General features: G+C 38.7%; 1 protein-coding gene across 2 annotated transcripts in view; it reads left to right on the plus strand.

Moving 5' to 3' along the window:
• Positions 1–491: 491 nt before the first annotated feature.
• Positions 492–25286, plus strand: part of prdm15 (PR domain containing 15) — a 63144-nt gene continuing 38349 nt past the window's right edge. For both annotated transcript variants that reach the window (XM_062048425.1, XM_062048426.1), the window contains exons 1-14: positions 492–600; positions 1062–1101; positions 1173–1266; positions 11692–11845; positions 13861–14010; positions 14094–14199; positions 14278–14331; positions 16593–16793; positions 16880–17086; positions 17158–17252; positions 17346–17433; positions 21256–21423; positions 24200–24294; positions 24420–24551. In XM_062048425.1, coding sequence (XP_061904409.1) covers positions 1071–1101; positions 1173–1266; positions 11692–11845; positions 13861–14010; positions 14094–14199; positions 14278–14331; positions 16593–16793; positions 16880–17086; positions 17158–17252; positions 17346–17433; positions 21256–21423; positions 24200–24294; positions 24420–24551 — 1575 coding nt within the window. In that variant the 5' untranslated portion in view covers positions 492–600; positions 1062–1070. The remainder of the gene's footprint in view (positions 601–1061; positions 1102–1172; positions 1267–11691; positions 11846–13860; positions 14011–14093; positions 14200–14277; positions 14332–16592; positions 16794–16879; positions 17087–17157; positions 17253–17345; positions 17434–21255; positions 21424–24199; positions 24295–24419; positions 24552–25286) is intronic.

Raw genomic sequence — 25286 nt, forward strand, 5'->3', positions numbered from 1 at the left:
TTATTAGATGTGTATTTAAATAATTTAATTGTATCTATTTATTTTTACCATTACGTGTATTATTTAAAATATTAAATTATACAATGATTTTACAATTTAACTATTTATTTCATAATTTAATTAATTATTTCATGTTTTGATCAAATATTTTAATTAAATTCAATTTAATTCATTCAGGATAGCCCTTTGAGATACAGCCTCTCGTTTTCAAGAGGATCCTAACACGCATACAGAAAAACATAAAACATGCATCACAACAAAACACAAAAACACACTACCACTTCCACAGGTTTGATTAATTATTTAATGATTTAAACATTTTCAAAATTTGATTAATTACTGAGATAGGCTCCAGCACCCCCCGCGACCCCAAAAGGGACAAGCGGTAGGAAATGGATGGATGGATGGATTCATTTTATTATTTATTTCAAGAACATGGGGTCTTTTCTGTAATTTACTAGTTTAATGTCAGACATTCAAATGTGCCTACATCTCCCGTGATGCACCGCGCATCGCCTCGCTTCCGGTCCTGCGCTCTGTCTGGAGCGGATTGGAACCCGGAGTCAGGATTCGCTAAATGAAGTGTCTTTTGCAGGAAAGGTAAGATATTTCCCCACATATACACGTCACATTCTGACACTTTCTCGCCACGGTTGGATAAAAAACGCGTCGCCGGTTTGTTTGGTCCGCTTTGAGTCTTCTCCCGCCGCCTCCATTGCTGTGTGCTGGGCGAAGAGGGGCTGCGACTCCGGTTTGACTGTTTGCGTCTCCGGTCCATCCGCCATGCCGACTGTTCTTTGTTACATTTCTGTTGGAGAACAGACGTTCAGATCGGAGTTAAAACCTGGATTCACTTTTGGAGCTGCTGAAATCCTGGATCTACTCGGACTGCACACGTTATTAACACGCTGCCTCCAAATGTTATTAGCTTCTGTTTGTGCATTCAACACAACACAAATGGCCTCCATTCCAATAAAAGCACCGGTTAAACGTTCTATATTGCAAATAATTTCAACTGTTATTCTTTCCACATGTTCAATGATCTTCTCTTGTGTTGCTAGCTTGACAGAATGGCAGCTGAGCCTCCAGAGGAGTTCATCTGTGAGTATTGTCCTCACCTGTCAGGTGTCATCATCCCTTCAAGAGTGTGTTTGATGGCGTGTGTGACACAGGGTGTGAGGACTGTGGACAGTACCACGACTCGGAGTGCCCAGAACTTGGACCTCTGGTGACCGTCCAGGACTCTTTCGTCCTCAGCCGGGCCCGGTGAGCGTATGTCTCAAATCAAATCAACTTTATTTATAAAGCACATTTAAAATTTACCACAGGGGTAGCCAAAGTGATGTACAATGGGCAGGTTAAAAATAATACGAGAACCGAGCAAACACAACACAACACAAACAGAACACGATTTAAAAAATATATATATATATATAAAAACATAAAAACAGGTTCACAGCAGGTGTATTACGTGTTTAGATCAGTGGTTCTTAACCTGGGTTCAATCGAACCCCAGGGGTTCGGTGAGTCGGCCTCAGGGGTTCGGCGGAGGTCAAAACACACCCGACTCATTGTGTAAATATAAACTTCTCCTTATTGGCGTATTACGGATACGGCAACAGCAGACTGATTTGCAGGTGTGTAATTTGTTGTGAGTTTATGCACTGTGTTGGTTTTGTTCTTTGAACAAGGAGATGTTCATTTTATGCACCAGTAAAAAAAACATGGTAACACTTTAGTATGGGGAACATATTCACCATTAATTAGTTGTTTATCAACATGCAAATTAGTGACATATTGGCTCTTAACTAGTCATTATTAAGTAATTATTAATGCCTTATTCGGCATGGCCTTATTATAACCCTAACCCTAGCCAAATAACTCTAAATTATGTCTTTATTACTTAGAATATTTTCCCCTTGTGTCCAAGTAACTCTAAATTAAGTATTCGTTACTTAGAATATGTTCCCCATACTAAAGTTTTACCAAAAACATATAACTTTGTCTTGAATTTGAAAAAAACAAACATTTTATTTTTCACTAAAGAAGGGTTCGGTGAATGCGCATATGAAACTGGTGGGGTTCGGTACCTCCAACAAGGTTAAGAACCACTAGTTTAGATGCAACCTCCATCTAAGACACCATGTAAAGTCACTCAAAATGTACTCAAAACACACAAAGAACATGTCCGATACGGTCGTAAGAAGAAGGAGGAGGTGTCAATAATGAGATTACTATGCTGTTTTGTTATTACAGTCCATTACATAGCAGCAAGTCATTCCACAAATGCAAAGATTACGAGTGTTTCCATACCACTTTTTCATCATCGGATACAATACCGTTAAATAACTCACAACCTGCTCAGTGGCCTTGTGGTTAGAGTGTCCGCCCTGAGATCGGTGAGGTCGTGAGTTCAAAACCCGGCCGAGTCATACCAAAGACTATAAAAATGGGACCCGTTACCTCCCTGCTTGGCACTCAGCATCAAGGGTTGGAATTGGGGGTTAAATCACCAAAATGATTCCCGGGCGCGGCCACCGCTGCTGCTCACTGCTCCCCTCACCTCCCAGGGGGTGAAAAAGCATTTGGGTCAAATGCAGAGGTTAATTTCACCACACCTACTGTGTGTGTGACAATCATTTGTACTTTAACTTTAACTTTAAATAGTAGATTTAGTTTTTATTGTTTGCCATTCTATTGAAGCTAAAATCATAGGGTCCTAGTCCAAACTAATTAGTAGCAAAAAGAAAAAACATGAACCAAACACACACACTCTGTACTGTGTCAGGTCAACCAAACCATAGACATCTTATAAGTAGACGCAGCATTGACCGCTACTGCCTACTGGCGCTGACGAGACGCGGGGCCGCCATCTTGGAGTGGTGATCCGCTCCACTCAGTGCAATTCATTTGGCAGGAGCAAAGAACTGTCAGCGCATTTAATTAATTTTACCTCACTGAATACCACTGATTTTCACACGCTTTTTTGCCATACGTGTAGCTATGATAAAGGACACATGTTTTGGCGTGTTTTATTATTCATAGTTTGCTTGCCAGACGTCCGAGATCAAAACTGGGAATATAATTCCAGAGAAGGGGGGAAAAAACGGTCAGCTATGTTTAAGTTAAAAAAACAATATGATTAGGTTATAAATACATGCGTATATCCTACATAAACAATGTATGAATACATTAGATATCTATATATCTTAGGGACCTGTAGACTGTATCTCTGTTGCTGCAGCAGCAGAGTTTATTCTGTCTTGACACTTTGTATTGATATTTTGTATTACATTCTTCCCTTAAATGATAATGTTTACAGTGATTGTTTTATATGTATTTTTTACGTATGTCGCTTTGGATAAAAGCGAATGCCAAATACTTAAACATAAACATATATAAACACCTGAAAGTCTTTATATCAGCTAAAACCACCAATCTGTTTCACTTGATTCAGAATAAAACCAAATTCTGTCTTACAATCTTTATCTTCATCATTTATTTTAACTTTGTTATTCAAGTATGACATTTCTAAATGTAATTAATTTAATTGACAAGCAATTCTATTATGGTCATACTCTTGTTTGCTAGCGGCTACGATTTCAGTACTATTGAAGATCTTTGCTCCTTCTCAACTCTGTGGTAATATTCTTTTCACAAAATACAACCAATAGTACGTTAATGTTAGATCTTACTTGTGAAAAGTAATCCCCCGATTCCTGTTTTCAACAGTCCGCTCATTTGAGCAGGAAAACGCTGAACACCAGCCCGGCATCTTTGTTTTTTACCTGTCAACTGTCAGTTTAGGCTGCTTGCCGGCTCCTCATCACCACTTCAAGATGGCGGCCGAATTTCTCGCGTCGCAGCAGCCAATGCTGCGTCTACTTATAAAATGTCTATGAAACCAAACGGTTCAGATTTCCATAAATCGCTCCATCCTACAAGGAACAATAATAGATATTATGTAAGTGGAAATTGAAGGGGAAGTGCACTTTTTTGAGAATTTTGCTCATTCATAAACCTTATGCAAGGCAAGAACACACATATTTTTCTTTTCTTTGAGTTCTAACTGTAAAACACTGCTGGCGAGAGCCAGCTAACAATGCAGGTAATGGGGATACGTTTTATTCGGCCTAGAACAGGCCTGGGCATTTGTTTTGACTCGGCGGGGCCAAATTTAGAGAAACAAATGTGTCTGGGGACAAGTATATCTGATTTTTGGGAACACTAATACAAAACCTCTCAATAATGTCTGATTGAATACCAAAAAACGTTATGACCGACCACCTTAAAAAACGAATTAGAATTTAAAAATTTTTTTTACTGAATGAGACACCCAGAATGTACATGAAAATAAAGAATGTGGGTTTTACAATATTAACTATAAACGATAAAACGATAATGGCTTTTTGCAGATATCCGATATTCCGATATTGTCCAACTCTTTAATTACCGATACCTATATCAACCGATACCGATATATACAGTCGTGGAATTAACACATTATTATGCCTAATTTGGACAACCAGTTATGGTGAAGATAAGGTTTTTTTTTTTTAAATAAAATAAAATAAGATAAATAAATTAAAAACATTTTCTTGAATACAAAAGAAAGTAAAACAATATAAAAACAGTTACATAGAAACTTAGTAATTAATGAAAATGAGTAAAATTAACTGTTAAAGGTTAGTACTATTAGTGGACCAGCAGCACGCACAATCATGTGTGCTTACGGACTGTATCCCTTGCAGAGTGTATTGATATATGTTGATATATAATGTAGGAACCAGAATATTAATAACAGAAATAAACAACCCTTTTGTGTGAATGAGTGTAAATGGGGGAGGGAGTTTTTTTGGGTTGGTGCACTAATTGTAAGTGTATCTTGTGTTTTTTTATGTTGATTTAATTAAAAAAAAACAACTATACCGATAATTAAAAAAACGATACCGATAATTTCCGATATTACATTTTAAAGCATTTATCGGCCGATAATATCGGCAGGCCGATATTATCGGACATCTCTATTGACAACGTATGGGCGTCAAACACCCTCTCGATTGACATATTTTACAATCAATCGAAACGCAACAAAAATGCAACAAACACAGCGAAATATGGACACAAAAAAACAAAAACCCACCTACAATCTGATATATCACTAAGCTTTAGAACTTGGTTGTAAAAATGTCCTTCAGCGTCTGTCCCTGACACCCGCATTTCAGGCTGGCCGCTCTGGAAACACTCTGTGGAAACACTCCCCACCCACACTGCTTGATGCCTCGTCTGAGCTGCTGTGACTTAGATGACCATAGTAACTAGTATATCATGCAAAAGCGCAGATTCCAACCATTGAAATACTTTGTATAGTTCAAGACTTACGGTAATTTGAAAAAATCACTGCACATCATAATGGCAGCTACAGTTTCCATTTTAAAGAACTAAAAAAATTATTTGGGAATGTCCGGCAGGCCAGATTGAAAAGCTTAACGGGCCGCATGCAGCCCCTGGGCATTAATTTGCCCAGGTCTGGCCTAGAAGGGCTTTAAAAACATCCAAATACCTCCAACAAGGTTTTATATACATGCTGTTAGTATACATGTATTGTAGTAACAGGCACATTCATATTACTATGTAATATTTACACTATTTTGCTCATTGTAAGCCTTACTAAAACTTCCTTTCTTGGGCGTGTTGATTTAACAGAGCGCAATGGTTTTATTTGTTGAGAGCCAAATGTATCAAGTTGATAGCGTGTGGATTTTTTAAAGTTGACCAACTTGGTGCCAAAACCTTGTATTATACAGGTAAGATGTATAATTTACGATCTATCTTGAGGTTTTAATAACTCAAACGAAATACAGCAGCAAAAGCAGCTCAAGGGTCTTATTTATTTTATGGTGCGTCGCAACCTACATTATTAGCAGCTCAAACTACCTAGAAGCCAGTGGCTGGCTACGTACTAGTGGTCGGAGGTGCAGTGTGAACAAGACGATGTTTCACTTACAATAACAATGTTGCTATTGCTTGATTAATATGCAGGTCACATGTAAATAAAGCGTTGTTGGTGGTTTTTGGATGTTTTTAGCGTGCTTTACAGGTGGAATAGTTGTGCACTGTGCAGGCCCTGAGTAGCTCCTTCAGCATTAGACTGGTATATCCACAGTTCAAGAAGGAGCGCTATCGCAGGTCCTTTCTACCCACAGCTATATGACTTTACAACGCACTTATGTGATTATTGTGATGTTTTTTTCCGTGGTGTGCAATACCGATGTTTGTGTTTTTTGTTGCATTTTATCTTCTATATATACATATTAGTGAGCAATGTGTAGTATTTATTACCATTTTCTTGTTTTTCATTACAATTGACTTCTGTTACTGTATGTAAAAAAAACTGCGCTGCAACAATGTAATTTCCCCATTGTGGGACAAATAAAAGTCTATGCTATCCTATCACAATTACCTGCATTGTTAGCCACCTTGTACCAGCAGTTTTTTTTACTAGAATACAAAGAAAAGAGAAAAATGTGTGTTAATTGTAGATATGGATGTCACAGTATAAACATTTCTTATCACGGTTATTGTGACCAAAATTATCACATTATTATTATTATTATTATTATTATTATTAATATCACGGTATTTTTAAATGTGTTCAAAATTTTCAAAAAGTACTTATTTTAACAAAGTTTTATTTTTAAAAACACTGTTTAATGGACCAAGTAGAAATTGAATGTGCATATGAAAGCAACAAAAGCATTATAAAGTAATATGGCAGGGAAAAAAATTACATAAATAAAATAAATGTGAAAATTGTGCTCGATAGCACTTTATGGACATAAGGGATACAAAGATTTAAAAAAATGTAAGAATTTTGAAAGATGGCACCTTGTGGCCATAAGACATAACTGCAGTTTTTTGTCCATATAGTTAAAAATAGTGTTCATGTATGAGATTTAGTCTTACACATAGGGCTGCACGATTATGGCATAATAAAGATAATTTTTTATCAATGTTGTAAATCACAATTATTGATTATGTTAAGTAAAATAGAGTTGGGATGGGACGTGAACGCGATGCCATCATGTAATTTGTAATGTCTGATAAAAAGGCTATAGATAAACATTATTCCATATATTTAAAGACACATTTTTTTAATAATAGTATCAACATGTCATTTTCTCATTACACAATGCTTTTATCTCTATGTTTACACTTTGATAGAGGGAGGTATTTTTTTAAAAGTTAAGTGCATTATTATTTACATGTAGATGCTGTCTCAGGACAGATCCATTAAGAGTTTGAGCCGAAATATGTCGTAAAGCAACTCTTTCTGCCGCTCAAAACTCAAACCAATGATATTTACATGTAAAGCTACATCTGCTTTATGAACTTCTGCCGCCTTCAAAATGTCAATTTTAACTAATTGATCTTTCAAATGATTTTTAACAATATATTGAACTTTCTTTGTGTCTCCAATATCAACTTCATAATACTCTGCAACCTCAATTAATGGCCTCCTAATGTAGTTTTCCAAACCACGCTCCCATCAACAAAGTACACTAACACAAAGACGAGGAAATCTCGCTAGCTACCCAGCCAAAATCTTTACGAACTCAAACCTAGTCTACGGGAAGCATGGCTATGTGTATGCGCTATATACGGACAGCATGCATGCACAACCAGCAAGCTGTCAAACAAGCGTAACCACGGCGTGTTCCCGAGCCAATGTGGAGATGAAGTAAAATGAGAAGCTGCAACCTGCTCTTAACTTTCACATTAATGCACCAAAATGCTGTTAGAACCCTGTTGGGGAAACACCGCTAAGCCTACCAGGGATTCCTCTTCTTTAAACTTTCAGTGCACATTACAATAAATACACTTAGCTTCTGGGTCTTGTTAACAGCTGCAGCTGAAAACAATCATGGGGGGGGAAAAAATCTGTACTCACTTAAAACTTCAGCACAATACCCCAAGAGCGCACACTACCCAAATAAGGCAAATGACGTCACGGGGTAAACCCTTTAACACACCAATCAAAAACGCACGTCCTGCTCCACCAAGACTTCACAAGCCAATCAAAAAACTGACACAATGCGACAAAGCGCTCATAACCAAAACCGGATTACAAATTAACCATGGCAAAACCAAACTTATACTACCTTACTCAAAATCATGTGGTGCTTAAGAAAATCCCCTAGTTGATACGGCTGGCCGTGGGCTGCAATGACAAAGAGCCTGATTTACTATGATCCAAATACCACGCGCTAGACAGCATGTGCAAAATATAAAATTGCGTGTACTACGAGTGGGCGTGTTGTGTGTGATCTATGAACACTGTGTATGCAATTCAGAAGTTCTGCAGACCGCCTTATGTAACTGAGGATTTTTCATGCATAAGGGGCTTTTACCACGTAGACACTTGATCTTTTTCTGCACAATGTTATCATGCTCCTACCTGCGTGGGATCTGTTGAACCGGCAGCCTACATCTATAATCTGTTACAGCTTTTCTTAATCACAATCCAGGCAACATAAACATATGCACAATGGCAATTAATTGTGTGTGCAAGGCTTTGGCTCACATAACCAAAGCATTCGTGCGTCTGGAATGTCTCAAGTCAATCAAATCAATCAAAGTTTATATATAGCCCTTAATCGCTAATGTCTCAAAGGGCTGCACAAGCCAGGGGGTGATCAAGGGTGATGGGTCAAATGCAGAGAATAATTTCGCCACACCTAGTGTGTGTGTGACAATCATTGGTACTTTAACTTTTTAACTTAACAATGGCATCCTCGGCTCTGATCCCACATCAGGGCATGAAAAAAACTCAACCCAATGGGCACAATGAGAAACCTTGGAAGGGACCGCAGATGTGGTGACCGGTGCAATGGACGCCAAGTGGATACTGTTAATAACGTGAGAGTCCAGTCCATAGTGAGGCCAGCAGGGGACCTTCTTGTATGTACACAGGTCAGCAGCGCAGAGATGTCACCAACTGATGCAAAGAGGAGCGGTCCGTCCCGGTTCCCGACATAGAACCACTAGCGCCTTCCCAGTGGAAACTGATCCGTGGCCACCTGATAAACTCTCCACGCAGGAGAGGGGGGCAGATAAACTGGTCTAAAAAGGGGTATATTTAAAGGCTTGGAGTATACAAATGAGTTTTAAAATTGGACTTAAATGCTTCTAGCAAAAAAGTGTAAAAAAAATGCATAATGAAAGACGTTTTTTTAATGTAGGAGTCTATGAGATATATTATAGTAATATATTTCACTTACATAGATCGCATCAATAAAACCTTGTTGCCAGGAAAACTTAAGTTGTGGTGTTTTCAATTTGGCATACTCCCAAGACTCTTGTGGCCTTTAACTGTGTACGAAATCCCCATCACCAAGGTTGAAAAATTGGAACGTGTGATAAGCACACAGCTAAAACAGTGGCTTGGAGTTCCAAGATGCTTCAATTCTATTGGACTATATGGGCATGGCAAATTGGAGTTACCAATCTCAGGACTGGTGGAAGAATTCAAATGCACCAAAGCAAGGCTGGTCATGACGCTAACTGAAACTGAGGATGCAGTCATTCGAACAGTGGTCCCCCGAGTAACAGCGGGAAGGAAGTGGATTCCATCAGAAGCTGTCTGTTGAGAAAAATGGGGGTGAAAGGACGCTCCCTCCAACAGACTATCAAGTCCATGTCAAGAGCTGCAGAAAAAGCCAGCAACTGGCTCTGGATTAAGCGCAAGGACCCCAATTGGGCAGTAAAATGAGAGACAATGGTATGCGGTCAGGCTTAGGCCTGACTCAGGGAAAAGGACGACCCTGCCATGCAGAGTCCAACAGGATATGGAGGGTATGGCATGGAGGGGGGTGTACCTGGGACGCTAGGTACATCGTTGAGCCCTCTGGAGACGTCGTGGGCTTCAATCAACGAAACATCGATGAAGCAGGGTGCCCACCCGAAGACCCCAATGACATACTTACCCTCCCTTTCACCACTCCACACCGACTGCTACCGTCAAGATTGTTCCTACTTACCAAAGGGATTGAAACATCTAGTTCTATTTGCTTTACTAAATTAAAAAAACAAACATTACAAAAAAAATTTAGCAGATACCAAAACACATCAATGGAATTTGTTTTAATCAGCCCCTTAAGTCACCCAGCAGCTATAAAATTATAAAAGGAAGTTGCTGAACAGACAATATATCACATCTTTTAATTGTATTTCTGACCGTCCAAAATGTTGACACACACAAGCACCGATCCTGCAGCCGTGTGTAGAACTGTTAGTTTGTACGTCCTTCTGACACGTGCCCAATATAACACTAAATAGTGCTTGTAAAACAGTGATGAGTGTTGATAAATCAAATTGCACGTGCTAAATATTTGCATTTTCTCCTCCCAGTATTGTGGGCGTTTTGATGATCAGCATATATTTTGAATATTAATGAAAGCTGACGCAAAATGGATTGCATGCCTTTTTCTGCTCACTTAACAGATGCAATCTACTTTGCACACGTTTAGTAGATCAGCTTTGCGTGTGCTATCAGGTGTGCACATGTTTTAGTACATGCAAACCTTTTGTAAATCAGGCCCAAAGGGGGAGGCGAGACTGAAGTAAAACGTGCACAAAATAATATTTAATATAACGTAAGAGAATACAACAGTTAACAAAAAGACAAAACTTACAAATGTACAAAATAAATGAATGTGCAAAAGAAACAAGGCTGAGCAGAGGAGATCAGAGCAAGGACTGAGGTCCTGAGGCTCCCAGCTGATACCCATTCTGCTGATGAGGCCCTACAAGCTGCTGGCGCAGAACCTGCAAACACACACACACACACACACACTGTGGCCTGATCCCCTCACACCAGGCTCCCCCTATGCCTGGGCCGTAACCATACTATACCTTCCACCCATCCATTTTCTACCGCTTGTCCTTTTCGGGGTTGCGGGGGGTGCTGGAGCCTATCTATACCGTACCAACTTTATTTATAAAAGCCTTTAAAACAACCACAGTTGAAAAACAAAGGGTACACCACAAACAAAACAAACATAAAAACTGAAAAGTACAGGCAAAAGACAGACTAAAACAAGTAAAATATAATAATTCTCAGATTAGATAAAAAACATTATCTTAAGATCAGTCAGATAAAAGGCGGTTTAAAAGTTAAAGTTAAAAACAATTCAAAGTGTAATGCTGGGTTAAAAGCCAGTGAGTAAAATAAGTTTTAAGAAGGATCTTAAAAGTAGCCAAATAAGGGGCCTGTCTCACATGGAGATGGAGATTGTTCCAAAGTTTGGGACCCACAACAGAAAAGGCCCTGTCCCCTCTGAGCTTGTGCTTTGATTTTGGTACCTCTAGGAGCAACATAACAATAACATGACAAAATGTGGAAAAAGTGAAGCGCTGTAAATACTTTTAGGATGCACTGTAATCAGTTATTTCCTTTTCATGCAGTATTAATAATTTATCATTTAACGTCGTAACACACATTTTTAAGTATTCATCTATCTATCTATCTATCTATCTATCTATCTATCTATCTATCTATCTATCTATCTATCTATCTATCTATCTATCTATCTATCTATCATAACAAACTTCTAGAACAATATGGGCTTCTGTTGGACCTGTTCAATTATGCTTAATATTTTTTTACTCTTCTTCCATGTCCTGGTTCAGTTCCTCGCTTCCAAACAGTCTGGAAATCAGGCCAGTAGCAGATCATGGTGAGGGTGTCTTCGTCCAACGACAGCTGGTCAAAAGGACACGATTTGGCCCGTTTGAGGCTAAAAGGGTGCCCGTTTTGGAAAAAGAAGTTGGCTTTCCTTTGAAGGTACTTTTGAAATACAGTACAACAAGTGAGTACACTCTCTCATTGTCTGGGGCTCCACGAGTGCTGCCGCCACTGAAGAAAACCTAGTGGTGATGGACCGGCTAAGCATGTGTCCGAACTTAAATTCTGTTTAACATCTGTGAAAATATCCACGCTTTGGGCTCAATTGGGACATTTTCACTTGGAGTGTACTCACTTTCTTTGCCAGCAGTTTAGACATTAGTGCCATTGTTGTAACTCTTAAAATAAACTTAAATGTATGTTTTTCTGTCATTGTAAATCTAACAATAAACATATTCTCAATTAATCCATTAATTAATTATTATTCCATCTCAGGCAAATTTAATAAATGTTTGTACAAACTTTCTATGCTGACAATTTTTCGTTTTGAGGAACAATTTTTAGCATAGAATGATCAAATACATGAAATATAACCACTTGACATTCATGCCAATAACATTGACACTAAACACATTTGATTGAACAAAATATTGTATTTAAAAAGTGAAAAACAGAAATAAATACAGATAACAAGAATTTAACCGCAAGTCATGTGAAGTGAATTGAATTATATTTATATAGCACTTTTCTCTAGTGACTCAAAGCGCTTTTACATAGTAAAACCCAATATCTAAGTTACATTTAAACCAGTGTGGGTGGCACACTGGCATCACAAGTCATGATTGAAATATGATAAAATATACATAAAGATACTTATAATCTCCCCATTGCCTGCAGGGGATGTGAATACTACAACTTCCTGTAGACTATTTGATTTGTGAAATATTCCACATTTAAAAAAAAATGTGTTAGGGTAACAGGACTGAGTGAAAACCCAAGAAGACCACAAAATTGTAAATTTTAAGTACATTTGTTTTGGGTTTTTTGTAAAGAAAATAAACGTAATTGGCTCACAAATATCTACAAAATAATACATTTTTGAAGGAATTAGGCATTCGTACACTTTTCCGCTCATTCATGACTTGTGTGCTACCATGTTTTTATTTTTCAAAAATTCCCACATTCCCAGGAACTTTACATTTTCCCTGACATGTTTTCCTATTTGAAATCAATGGACACACTTTTTTCCAACATCTACATTTATCACATTTTCCCACCAATTCATGCATTCCATGTACATATTCCACCCCTCCTGGATATTCAAAATTAACATTTTTAAAGTTCCAAAAATGTTAGATTTTTCAATTCCACTGTTTCCACCCTTTTTTCTTTGGACTAATTCTCCCACATTTTTCAACCAATTTCACCAGTTCCACCATCAAAACATTCCTTTTTAAAAAAAAATTCAAGCTATCTATTTTTTACGTTTAAAAAAATCCAGGTTTTACAGATTTTTTACTTTTTTTCCACTTATTCTCTTTTAAAAAGTGTTGCTACTGATACATATCTAGACCTTATTCTAACCATTCCAGAATCAAAATGCTCTAGTCTTTGCTAATGTAAGTCAATTGGTAGCACGCTAATGCTAGCCTATTAGAAGGCTAAAACTAGCATGCTAGTTTTTTGTTGTAGCTATTTTTGCAGGTGTACACCTCCGAGTCACATATTGGGGTACTTGACTCACACTAACATTTCATGCTAGCTTGTGTACTTCATTTTGCAGGTCTTCTTTTTTCTTACATGAAGCTATCTGGCGAGCGTGCTACCTGTTAGCATTTCAGTTCAGCTTATTTTTTTTAGCATTCTCAAGCAAATTTTACCAAAATTAAGTTTTATTTTTGTTTCATAGTAAGCATAACAATGTCCAAGACACTTTTTTCAGTAAAATTGTTCTATTTTACACTTAATTTCATCCTGCATTTATCTGTTTTATTTCTACGGGATGCAAATGCCCCCTATTTGGTGAAATGGTTCCATTCTTTCCATTATATAAAAATGTTATTTTTTCGGTGTTGTCCATTGAAAAGATAACATCATATAAAGTATGTACAGTAATGCTTGAAAAATACTCACTTTTGTGAAGTATAACAAAAAGTCTTCCCTCTGACAAACAGATCTTCCAGCATGACAGCGTGGTGTGTTTTGACACCAGTAGTGAAGAAGACTGTAACTGGATGATGCTGGTCCGACCTGCCACAGATCACCAACACCAAAATCTGACAGCCTACCAGCAGAATGATGAGGTGTTCTTCAACACAATTCAGGTGAGTGTGGACACATTTTTCCCAGAAGGTGTCTTACGTGGTCGTGCAACTCATCCTCCCTTTCTGTGATTTTTGTTGAGCAGGATGTGCTCCCAGGAACAGAGCTGAGGGTCTGGTATGGAGCTTTCTATGCTAAAAAGATGGAGAAGCCCATTCTCAGGTGTCCCACTCAGCTCCTACCACCTACAGGTAGAACACATAATGTATGAGACAACATTATATTGTGTGTGTTTCAACTTGGTCAATTTGACATCTTGTTTTTACCAGAAACTGAGGAAACTGTTGCTGTTACGCCCCCTGTGGTCAAAGAAAACAATGCAGGTAAGCCTCAAAATACAAGTGCCCAAGTTTACAGAATTTTCAGGATATAAATTGTCTCTCGGCTAATCGTTGTGAGCAAACATTTCGGTTACGAGTCTTCTTTACACTAATTGGCAGCGAATGTCACATTGAATCCTGTAAGATCTGCCCCTAAACATCCGGTCTTATTTGCCAGCATTAGCTTACAGCTAGAGATGGACATAACTTTGTTTTTCCAAGCTTGGGAAATAAAGTGTGTGTGAAAGACAGTGCTTAAAAGAAGATGTAGATTATATTCATTGAATTAAAGAAAGAATCTTCAAAAACATTACAGCGTGTGTAGCAAGCCAACTTGGTGAAACAGTTGGAGCGTAGCACTGCTAGTCTGCACCATACTGAATCAGAATCAGAATCAGAATAGTTTTTATTGCCATTGTTTGAGAACGGGTTCACAAATTAGGAAGCAGGTAAGTCTAACCGGCAGACATTTATCCATGAAAATATGGAGAAACTGCTGATGGTGTGTTTGACGGTGAAACAGCTGAAAGGAGGTATCTCTCCAACATAAATGCTGTATATGAAAACTACTTTACTTGTTTGTACTACATTCTATTGTATTGTAATGTACCGTATTATATAAAAGTCAGTTGTTGTTTTTTTAAAAGGCATGTTACGTGTTGAAATTATGCTGTTTTGGGGAGCCAAGCACCAATTAAAAGGATTTTAATTTGTTTCAATTGCTTGTATTCAGTCACATGACTTCTTCCCGGAAGTGTAAACCAGTGGTGGTCAACCAAGCTAAGATGGCTGTTGTACAGCAAACAGGGTGCAAACTATCTGAGTACAAAAGAAGCTTAAATATTCCTGCAAAAAATCAAACTACGCCATGGAACAGATCTCTATACTTTATCAGAAAAAAGTTTGTCGAGCAATATACAGGATTATATCTGAGTTGCGTTCCCAGACATATCGAACTACTGTGCTCCAGACGCCATTCTACGTGACAAAACAGATGGAAACTTGGAAAAGCATTGAGGTCTACAACTTCTTTGTCTGTGGCTGGGTCAAGGAAATTGGTATCAAGACTCTCTCGGATAAATATGTATTGTTTTTGCTTGGGTAATGATGGACATCATGATTTAACTTTGCGTCTAAGCTGCCATGTTTGTTGCTGTTAATAATAATACCTGGGATTTATATAGCGCTTTTCTAAGTACCCAAAGTTGCTTTACGTGTTTTTCTGAACCCATCAATCATTCACACCTGGTGGTGGTAAGCTACTTTCGTAGCCACAGCTGCCCTGGGGTAGACTGACGGAAGCGTGGCTGCAATTTGCGCCTACGGCCCCTCCGACCACCACCTATCATTCATCATTCATTTCACCGGTGTGAGCGGCACCGGGGGCAAAGGGTGAAGTGTCCTGCCCAAGGACACAACGGCAGCGATTTTTGGATGGTAAGAGGCGGGGAGCGAACCTGCAACCCACAGGTTTCTGGCACGGTTGCTCTACTCACTACGCCACGCCGTCCCACGTTGCCACGCTGTTGCACGAGTAGTTCGTTTTTCCCTGTCTGGTCACCATTGTGTATGTGCTGAAAGCTTCATTTCTGATTGTTGCCTTTGGTAAAAACTTAACTCTTTTATGTTTTGCTCCCATTTGTTTCCTTTTATTTAGACTCGCCGATTTGGTGCTTTTCGAAACATTCGTAAGAAACCTGTGTTTAAGAAATGCAAACATCAAGATAATACTTAATTGAGGAATAATAAACATTGAAAGTATATCAAACAAACCTTTAACAAAGTGATCACCGCAAACTCATGCATTCTTCAACTCTGCTCACTTGGACTGGAGTGTGAGCTGCTTTTCTCGTCGTCATTTCTTTTAAAATCTTGCACTCTTCCGCCCTTTGATTATCTCTCAAAGAAATCCGAAGAAACGTTTATCCTTTTTGCGATTTGAACGATTTGTACAGTCGAAAACACAAGCATTGAGCATTTTTTCTTCGAGAAAGCCCAAATGGTGCCTCGTACCCATTGAGAACAGAGCTAGCTTGAACACCACGCATATTTAACGGTATGGAATATGAGCCGAACATGACGTCTGTAAAATCCAAGCAATAGGCAATGATGTTTCACAATTGGTTTTTTTTCAAGATATGAGCTGCGTCACAAAATCAATTAAACTCGTATCCTGATCTACCACAACTGTTTATTTTTTTGCAAAATAGATCTTCAAATGCATCCTTTCAACAGCTTTAGAACATCGCTTCTTCCGATCACAGGTCACATGACCGGTGCTGTCGATGAAGTGCTGGCCTCAACAGAGGTTCCAGGAGACTTTCAAACATCACAAAAGGACGATGTGGTCGGAGAGGACGACGACGCTCCCGCTGCTCAGCCGCTTGCAAGAAAAGGGTCCGCACGTGGGAGAAAAACAAGGGGCCGCAAACCTCGAGCTGTGGTTGCTGTGAGCAGGAGTAAAGGTAAGAATAACAGTCAGGCCTGAAAGGGTTCACCAGATGAAAAAGTGTCCATCTGGTGCATAAACAGTACATGATTTGGATTGCAGATGTGAAGCAAGCTATTGAGAGCACACAGTCTCTTGCTTTAGAGATAGCAGCTCCCTCAAAGGGAAGCGGCCCGCCCTTGGTTTCGGACGTCGGGGCCGTGCAAAAGAGAGTGCCAGGCCGAGAGCACAAGAAGGTGTACCGCTGCTCCCTCTGCAGCAAGGTCTTCCAGAACAGCAGCAACCTCAACAGACACATCCGATCACATGGTACTCGCAGAAACATACCATTCTCCACTACCAGCAAATACCTGAAGAATGGCTATGTTTGATGTGTCCAGGTGACAAACTCTTCAAGTGTGATGAATGTGACAAACTGTTTAGCCGCAAGGAGAGTTTGAAGCAGCACATCTCCTACAAGCACAGCAAGAACGGGGTGGGTCACGATGCACCGTTAACACATTGAGTTTCTGTAATGACCCTTTTTTTTATTTCCGTAATGACCCTTTTTTTTATTTCCACTTCACAGCCTGACTTGGAATACAAATATAAATGCAACACATGCGACAAATCCTTCCGCCTGGAAAATGCCTTGAAATTCCACAACTGCAGGACAGGTAAGATGTTCTTTGTGTTCAGTGGAGATCAGGGACCTTATTTATTAAGGTTGCTAATGCACCAAAACCTGGCGTATGCCTATTTTCACTGCAAAGTTGAGATGTATCAAGACTGACATTGGCGTTGATGATGTGCGGTGTCTTTTGCTAACTTCATGCTTCACGTATGCACATTTCTACAGGCCGTGGATAGTTTGGCGACACACACAGGTCGTCGTTTGGGCTTTGCCAACATTTGTAAGAGGGGTGCTGCTGAGCAGTGATGGTGTAGGACAGGTTTAGCGGTGGCTCCATGGGAATTTGGCTTTTTATGTATTTTAATGGCACTTTTTGTTGACTTCAGCCGTTGATATTAGGGTACAGTGTGGTCATTTGTTTTGCACGATTTGTTGTTTTCCTTTGTCTCGCAAGCTTCTTATTCAATGCTGCTTCAGGGCACAAGAGGATGATGGACAAAATGTGCACTGGTATTTTCGGTGAACTGGAGTCCATTGTCTTAGGCACCATTAGAGGGAGATGGCAACTGCTCTGGAGCCATGCGAGAACATACTTTCTTCCCATGGTGAGGCAATTGCTAGCTCAAAGCTCTAATGCTCACGCTAGTGAGTTAACCGACATCTATGCTAGCATTAACAAGGTAACTACTGCTGTGGATTTCCTCACAAAAAAGTGTGACAATCTGGAGGGTCGCTCGAGGTGGAATAATGTCTTAGAGTGGTGTGTCTCCCTGAGGGCTGTGAAGGCCCCCGCCCGACTGAGTTCACGCACAGCTTCTGCAAGATGTGCTAAAACTCGACGACAAGTCCATTCTGGATCGGGCCCACCGTGAACCTCCTTGATCACTTGTTGTTCAGATTAACTTATTTCAAGTCAGTAACAAGATTCTGGGGCGGGCTGGCGAAGCTTCCCTGCTTTTCTGTATGGGCAAGAGGATCTTGATTTTTACTGACTTCGGTCCAGTCGTGTCCCAAAATGGGCTGCCTTTACTGCGGTGAAGAAAAGGCTCTGTTTGTGCCCCAACGTGAAGTTCGGTCTACTTTTCTTAATGCTGCGGATCACTCTACCTAACATCCAGAGCCACAGGTTGATGATTACAAATCTCAGGAGCTTTAATATTTTTCAAACTTGTTCTACCTCACTCAGATAGTATTGTAGCTGTTTACTTCTGGATCGTTTTGTCAAAATGACTACTATTTGAGTATATAGATATCTTCCCTTACTTATTGTTCTACCTCACTCAGGCAGTATTGTTGTTGCTATAGTTACTCTTTGTTCGTTTAGTTAAAATGACTACTATTTGAGTGTGTGCGTGTGTGTGTGTGGGCGCACGAGCGTGTGCGTGTGTGCGCTTGTGCATATCATATGTATATATATATATAAATATATATATATATATTTATTTATATATACATACATACATACATACATACATACATACAGTACAGGCCAAAAGTTTGGACACACCTTCTCATTCAATGTGTTTTCTTTGTTTTCATGATTATTTACATTGTAGATTGTCACTGAAGGCATCAAAACCATGAATGAACACATGTGGAGTTATGTACTTAACAAAAAAAAGGTGAAATAACTGAATACATGTTCTATATTCTAGTTTCTTCAAAATAGCCACCCTTTGCTCTGATTACTTTTTTGCACACTCTTGGCATTTTCTCGATGAGCTTCAAGAGGTAGTCACCTGAAAGGGTTTTCACTTCCCAGGTGTCATATAGTTTCGATGCCTTCAGTGACAATGTACAATGTAAATAGTCATGAAAATAAATAAAACGCATGGAAATTAGAAGGCGTGTCCAAACTTTTGGCCTGCACTGTATATATGCATACACTAGGGCTGTCATACGATTAAAATATTTAATCACATCTTGTTCATAGTTTAACTCAAAATTAATAGTGATTAATCACAGATATACATAATTTTTTATCATTAATAAGTCTACGCGGGACTCCCCAGGCCATCAGCCACAGCCCGCGGCCTGGGCAAGCCGCTTGCGCGCTGACCGAAAGGCAAGTGTCACCGAACCCTCTGCTTGGCCGGTAGGCATTCCGGCCCAGGGAACCCAAGACAGATAATTTTCAAGTTTTAACACTATGAATGGACAATTAATTTGCTTTAATTAAATATGTTTTAAACTTTATGCTTTTTAAACAGCTTAACACAAAAAGGACAAACATTATTTAATGACAATATAAAAATGCCAACTTGGTGTTGGTGTCTTGCTAGATTTTGTGTTTTGTAGAAATACAGAATTTGTATTCCTGCTTTAGGAGCACTTACATTCAGAGGAAAAGCTACACTTCTATGTTTAGATAACTGTTTCACACATAAATAACACAAAATGTGGATTGTTATGATCATTCTTTGATAGTCAAAGATGTTTGGTAATATCCATCCAAATGCATTGCATTGCAAATGAGTGCAGAAAAGGCAAACTAAAAAGCTCATATTTAGCACGCTGGCAAGATGGATTATGGTAATAAAATATACTACTCTCGGTTGTATACCTGCAGAATGAGCTTAAATGCTAACATGCTTACTGATAACAATAACAATTGCCGAAATTTAGGCAATACCTATAAAAAATTAGCAAAAAAATCAATATTAATATGAGCCGACGTCTCTTTTTATGCCGACATCAACTCTAATATGAAGCAGTCGTTTTAAATATTCCCTTCAGGAGTTCACAATGTTGTGATCGTACCAATTCAAGCACATCCAACTAATCAATATGAATTATGCGCGGCGTCACAACTTTGTCCAATGCCCCCAACTTACCCGCACATTTTGGCCAATCATCGTCATTTTCACCAATCAAATTTGTCTCTGAGTATCAACTGTCTAATTGAAAAAATTTTGTTTCTTGTGTAGATGAGGCAGCAACGTGTAACAATATATCAACTTTTTATTGTCTTGCCGCGTTGCTCAGACCTACTTCCTGTTCCTGTTTACAGCTCTAATCATTATGAGTAATCTATTTTAAAAACCTTTACTTCCTAGTTTACATGTATTTACATATTTATTTAAAACATTTTTAACCAGGGTAAGACAATTAAGAACCGATTTTCATTTGCAACGCTGACCAAGCAAAGAGGCAGCATTTACATGTTAGAGCTGTTGAAGTGTGATGATAATCTTGTCTCTCATTTACCAACAAACAATAGCACTATAGATTGCGCTCAACAGTTCATAAATGCTCTTAACGTGCTGTGGTTAATGTGTTGGAACATTAATTAATGTTTAAGATGGACAAACAATTTTCAAGTTTAAAACAAACAGAATGTTTGCAACTTGTGAAAGACAGAGCAGCCAATGGACAATGAGGAAGCCTTTGGTGGTGTTTATTTCTGTAATTATCGTCAGTTATTACTGTTATTAGTTATAATAAATGAAAACAGTACAGTAATTAGTCAATATGCTCTGAGAATGTGCTTTTACTGCCATATAGTGTGTACTTTAAGTCTGTGCAGCATAAAATGAGTAAAACATCAATACAGTATTTGTTTTCCAATTTTGATTGAAATCCTGGGCTTTTTTAGGTCAATGTTAAAACTTCACTAACAGATTCATAAAAAGTGATTCAATGTTATTAAAAAGAGAATCCTCAAAACATCTCAAATTTTGCTGCAAGTTACTGACAAATCTGCTGCAAATTCAGGCTTTTTTTAGGCTGGGACAATAAAAAAAAATCCAGCGAAATCCTGGAGGGACTGATTAAAATCCCTCAAAGTCACTGAATCCACGTCGTACAGTACTTGCATCTCATTTTAACAGGCGTTTTAACTGTATCATCATATTCCTCTCTCCAGACGACAAGACGTTCCAGTGCGACATCTGCTCCCGTTTCTTCTCCACCAACAGCAACCTCTCTAAGCACAAGAAGAAGCACGGCGAAAAGCTCTACTCCTGTGAGATCTGCAACAAGATGTTCTACCGCAAAGACGTCATGCAGGAGCACCACAGACGACACCGCTTTGGTGAGAAACAGAGAACTTATTCTTATCTTGAAAAGTGGGCTATTCATCTTCTATATTATGCACCTTTTTTAAAGGGCTGGGTGACTTTGCACTTCTGAGATTGTTTACCTGGAAAATTCTTCCATGTAGTGGAGGTGGAAGGTGCAACATTATTTATAAAACAAACACATAAATGTGAACTCATGCAAAAATAACACATAACTCACACTTGAGGGTGTACACAATTCCTTTACAAATACACAGGGGTAGTATTTATATCATATTATATTGTAAATAAAATGTCTGATATACTGTAAGCTAGGGCTGTGAATCTTTGGCCATTGCACGATTCGATTCGATTCTTAAGGGTAACAATTCATAATGATTCTCGATTCAAAATTCATACATTTTAATAACATTAGGTGCCAGTTCTATGATTAACTACTTTCCCCCATAAAATAAACTGTGATAAATGTCTGTCTTACCCTAGGAGAAAAATGTTTTTGTTTAATAAAATTATACTCAAAGATTTCATAAAGTCAAATACAAATAAGGCAACAAGAGAAGTATCCCACAAATCTTTTTTTAAATGTAAATCTGTACTGCAGATATTGACATCTACATCAACATAATGATTTGCCTGAGTGGCTGGACAGGACAGATTTATTTTTATTTTTTTTTATCTATTTTTTTTAATCAATTAATAGTTATTACAAATAAGAATCGCAATTCACTCGAAGATTGATTAGTTTCTGACACCTTACTGTAAGGGCTCCGATACAGGCATTCCTGCAGGGCATTTAGTTAACATTTAACCCCGGATTTCCACTGGATGCCGAACGCCAAGGCGGCGGACTCTTTCCGTTTCCATTCAAGTCAATGTCTCAGTTTCTACCTCTTGGAGCCGCATCCTAGCGCTAAATATGCGCAGAGCATTTATATTTGCCAGTTGCTGCAACACGGCGGATATATTTAGCTACAATCTGCTTCTGTTGGACAGAAAGTCATGCACAAACAGAAAATGCGGCATGCTTGTGCGCGCGTGCTACCAAAAAAGAGTTCATTTGCTTCTGCTTCGATGGAAGAATAAGCTGTTTGTGGTTCGCTTTAGTACGACTCTCCTTATCACGTGATTACGCGCGGATTCGTGAGTTCTCGTAAGGTCTGCGCTATTTCGCTGCACAGCGGAGCCACAACAGAACAGCAGCGGGGATTGCCGGATGGCGGTGCCATTCAATGGCACTGCCGTTCGATGGCACTGCCGTTTCGGATCCAGAGGAAATTCAAGTACTCGGGCAAGGGCTTGCTCACACTGCAGGTCAATCTTGACTTTTTTGGCCATACGTGACCTATATCGTATTTTTTTCATGTCAATGTGAACTGTGTAATTCAGAATTTTTTCAAGTCCGACCCAGGCCTCTTTCGTATGTGGATATAAATTGACAATGTATCCAATGAGATTGCAGTCTGAATGATGGGGTCACATTCATCCGACCAGTGTGTTATCAAATGGCGATATGTGTCATAATTCTTCACCAAAATAGACGATTGTAAATGTTGACAAATGAGCAGAAAACAGGCAAAAATAATAGTTTAGGAACTCACGTCAATGTTCCACCACTCCTGGCTTCGACTGTTTGCCCGCAAGATCTCAGCAGCAGACGTCCCACAAACTGTGAGAGGCAAAATGCTTGTTCTGTTCCTTCTTAATATTATAAGAGCAATAATTCGGTTCAAACATTTTTCATTTTGATTGCACAAAATCTTTGACATTGCCACAAATGCGGAAAGACAGAGACGCACTAGAATTGGAGCCATGTTTACTTCCGTAAACACTGCAGCACTTGTGACGTCATGTCTGCATGCGGGTCAGATTTCTTTCACATTTGACATGATATAAAAAGATCAGATTTGACAAAAAAAATCTGAAGTGGACATCATACCCTGCCGTGTAAAAGTGACCAGTCCTTCAGTAAGCACACAATGTTGGCCTTTTCTTGTATTTTAGTCATTTACAAAAGATAAACATTGTAAGCTCGCAGCTACGCAACAGCTAAGCCCACAATAGCACACACGCTAGAAAGACGTATTATAAAATATTGCGGTCTAAAACAGCACATTTGTCAATATGATCAAGTTTCAAATAATATAGTTGCACATTACTGTCACATACAAAGTCTCCAGGGCGGAAGCGTACTATAAAGTATCCAGTAACAAATGTGTCCGCATCATCCGAATGACTGCGTGATGAGCTCAACTTCATTAATTAATGGGGCCACTAGGTTTGCCAAAAACCCCAAAACAATGACATCTCCACTTCAACTTAAAGACCGCGTAAGTCCATTCCAGACGGTTAATAATAAATGGGTAAGTTATTTTCATACCTACCGGTACCATTGTTCTCTGACTAATTTCACTTGATAAAACCTTTTCTCACATTTCGCATCGCAAATTAATACAAGTATGTATGATTCCAGCTGATATCGTATCCATCTTAAAATAGCAAATGAATAACATAAAATTAGTAACATCTGTGCATTAATGTGGATAAATATCATACATTTAAAAAATTAACTTGATGTTTAAGTTGTTTAATAAACACATTATGTGCTTGTATAATATATTCCCTTCTTTACTTTTTGCTTCTGCAAAAGGAAAAACCAATAATACATATTAAATTGAATGATTTTTACCGGTAATGATGATTACTCAAAGTTAATCTACAGCAGCTTCGTGATTAATTCCATTTTAAAAAAAATACTTTTTTGAAAGGACTAATAAGATTACATTTGGACAGGATCAAAGCACATGAAGAAAGAGGAGTTGGAGGCCAATGGAGAAGAAGCAAGCAAGTACCGCAAAGAACCTTCACCGTGTCCAATCTGTGGCAAGGTGAGTCCTCTCATACATGTTTGAGAATTTCCTATTTAAAACCCCTCTTCTTGCAAGGCCAAATACCTGCACGGATTATTGGCATTGACATCCTCTTTTCCTCCTCTCATTGTACACGGGAACAGGTGTTCTCCTGCCGAAGTAACATGAACAAACACCTGCTGACTCACGGCGATAAGAAGTACACCTGCGAGATATGTGGCCGCAAGTTCTTCCGCGTGGACGTGCTTCGAGATCACATTCATGTTCACTTCAAGGTGAGACCAGGATAGACGTGATTAGTTAGTGTTCCTTGGAGTTATCATTGTTAGTCCTCAAATACATTGTTACTGTAGCATAGCATACATAAATGTTAGTTCCCTCCAAAGACCAACCTTTTATTCTGGTTTGTTTTGTCCAATTCTCAACCAAGCACCTTTCCAAATATTTTATATTACTTTTTTCTTAAAACAAGTTACAAACTAACTCATTAGATAAACCAATAATCTGCTGTAGCATCCAGTCTAGTGCATATTGTCCCACAAGATTGTGCACATACAAAAATGTCTGTCTTTTTTCAACTTTACATCTGACGATACACATCTTCAACATCTCAAAATGCGTATTGTTTCATCTCAGGCAACAATATTTATGCTAAAAATTAGTTTTTAGTATAGAATTATCAAAAGCCATAATTCCTGGGCTGTAGAGAGCACCGATATTTAGGCAGCACACAGTCCAGACTTTTTTTCCAGGGGTGACAGAGGGGTAGCACCTAGCTCTGCAGGAGTGGCCCCTATAAAACAGTCAGTCTACCCTAGGAGCAGCTGTAGCTATTATAGTAGTTTACCACGGATACCACCACTAAGTACGGAGTGAATTTTCTTGTGAGACAATTGCTGACATTTTACAATATTGCAAAGTATTGAACTATTACAGTATGTCAGTCAACTTGGAGCAGTCTTTAATAAGGTAAAATTGTAACATTCATAAACCTTTATTTAAATTTAAAC

Source organism: Entelurus aequoreus, linkage group LG05, assembly GCF_033978785.1.
Source record: "Entelurus aequoreus isolate RoL-2023_Sb linkage group LG05, RoL_Eaeq_v1.1, whole genome shotgun sequence".
Lineage (NCBI taxonomy): Eukaryota > Metazoa > Chordata > Actinopteri > Syngnathiformes > Syngnathidae > Entelurus > Entelurus aequoreus.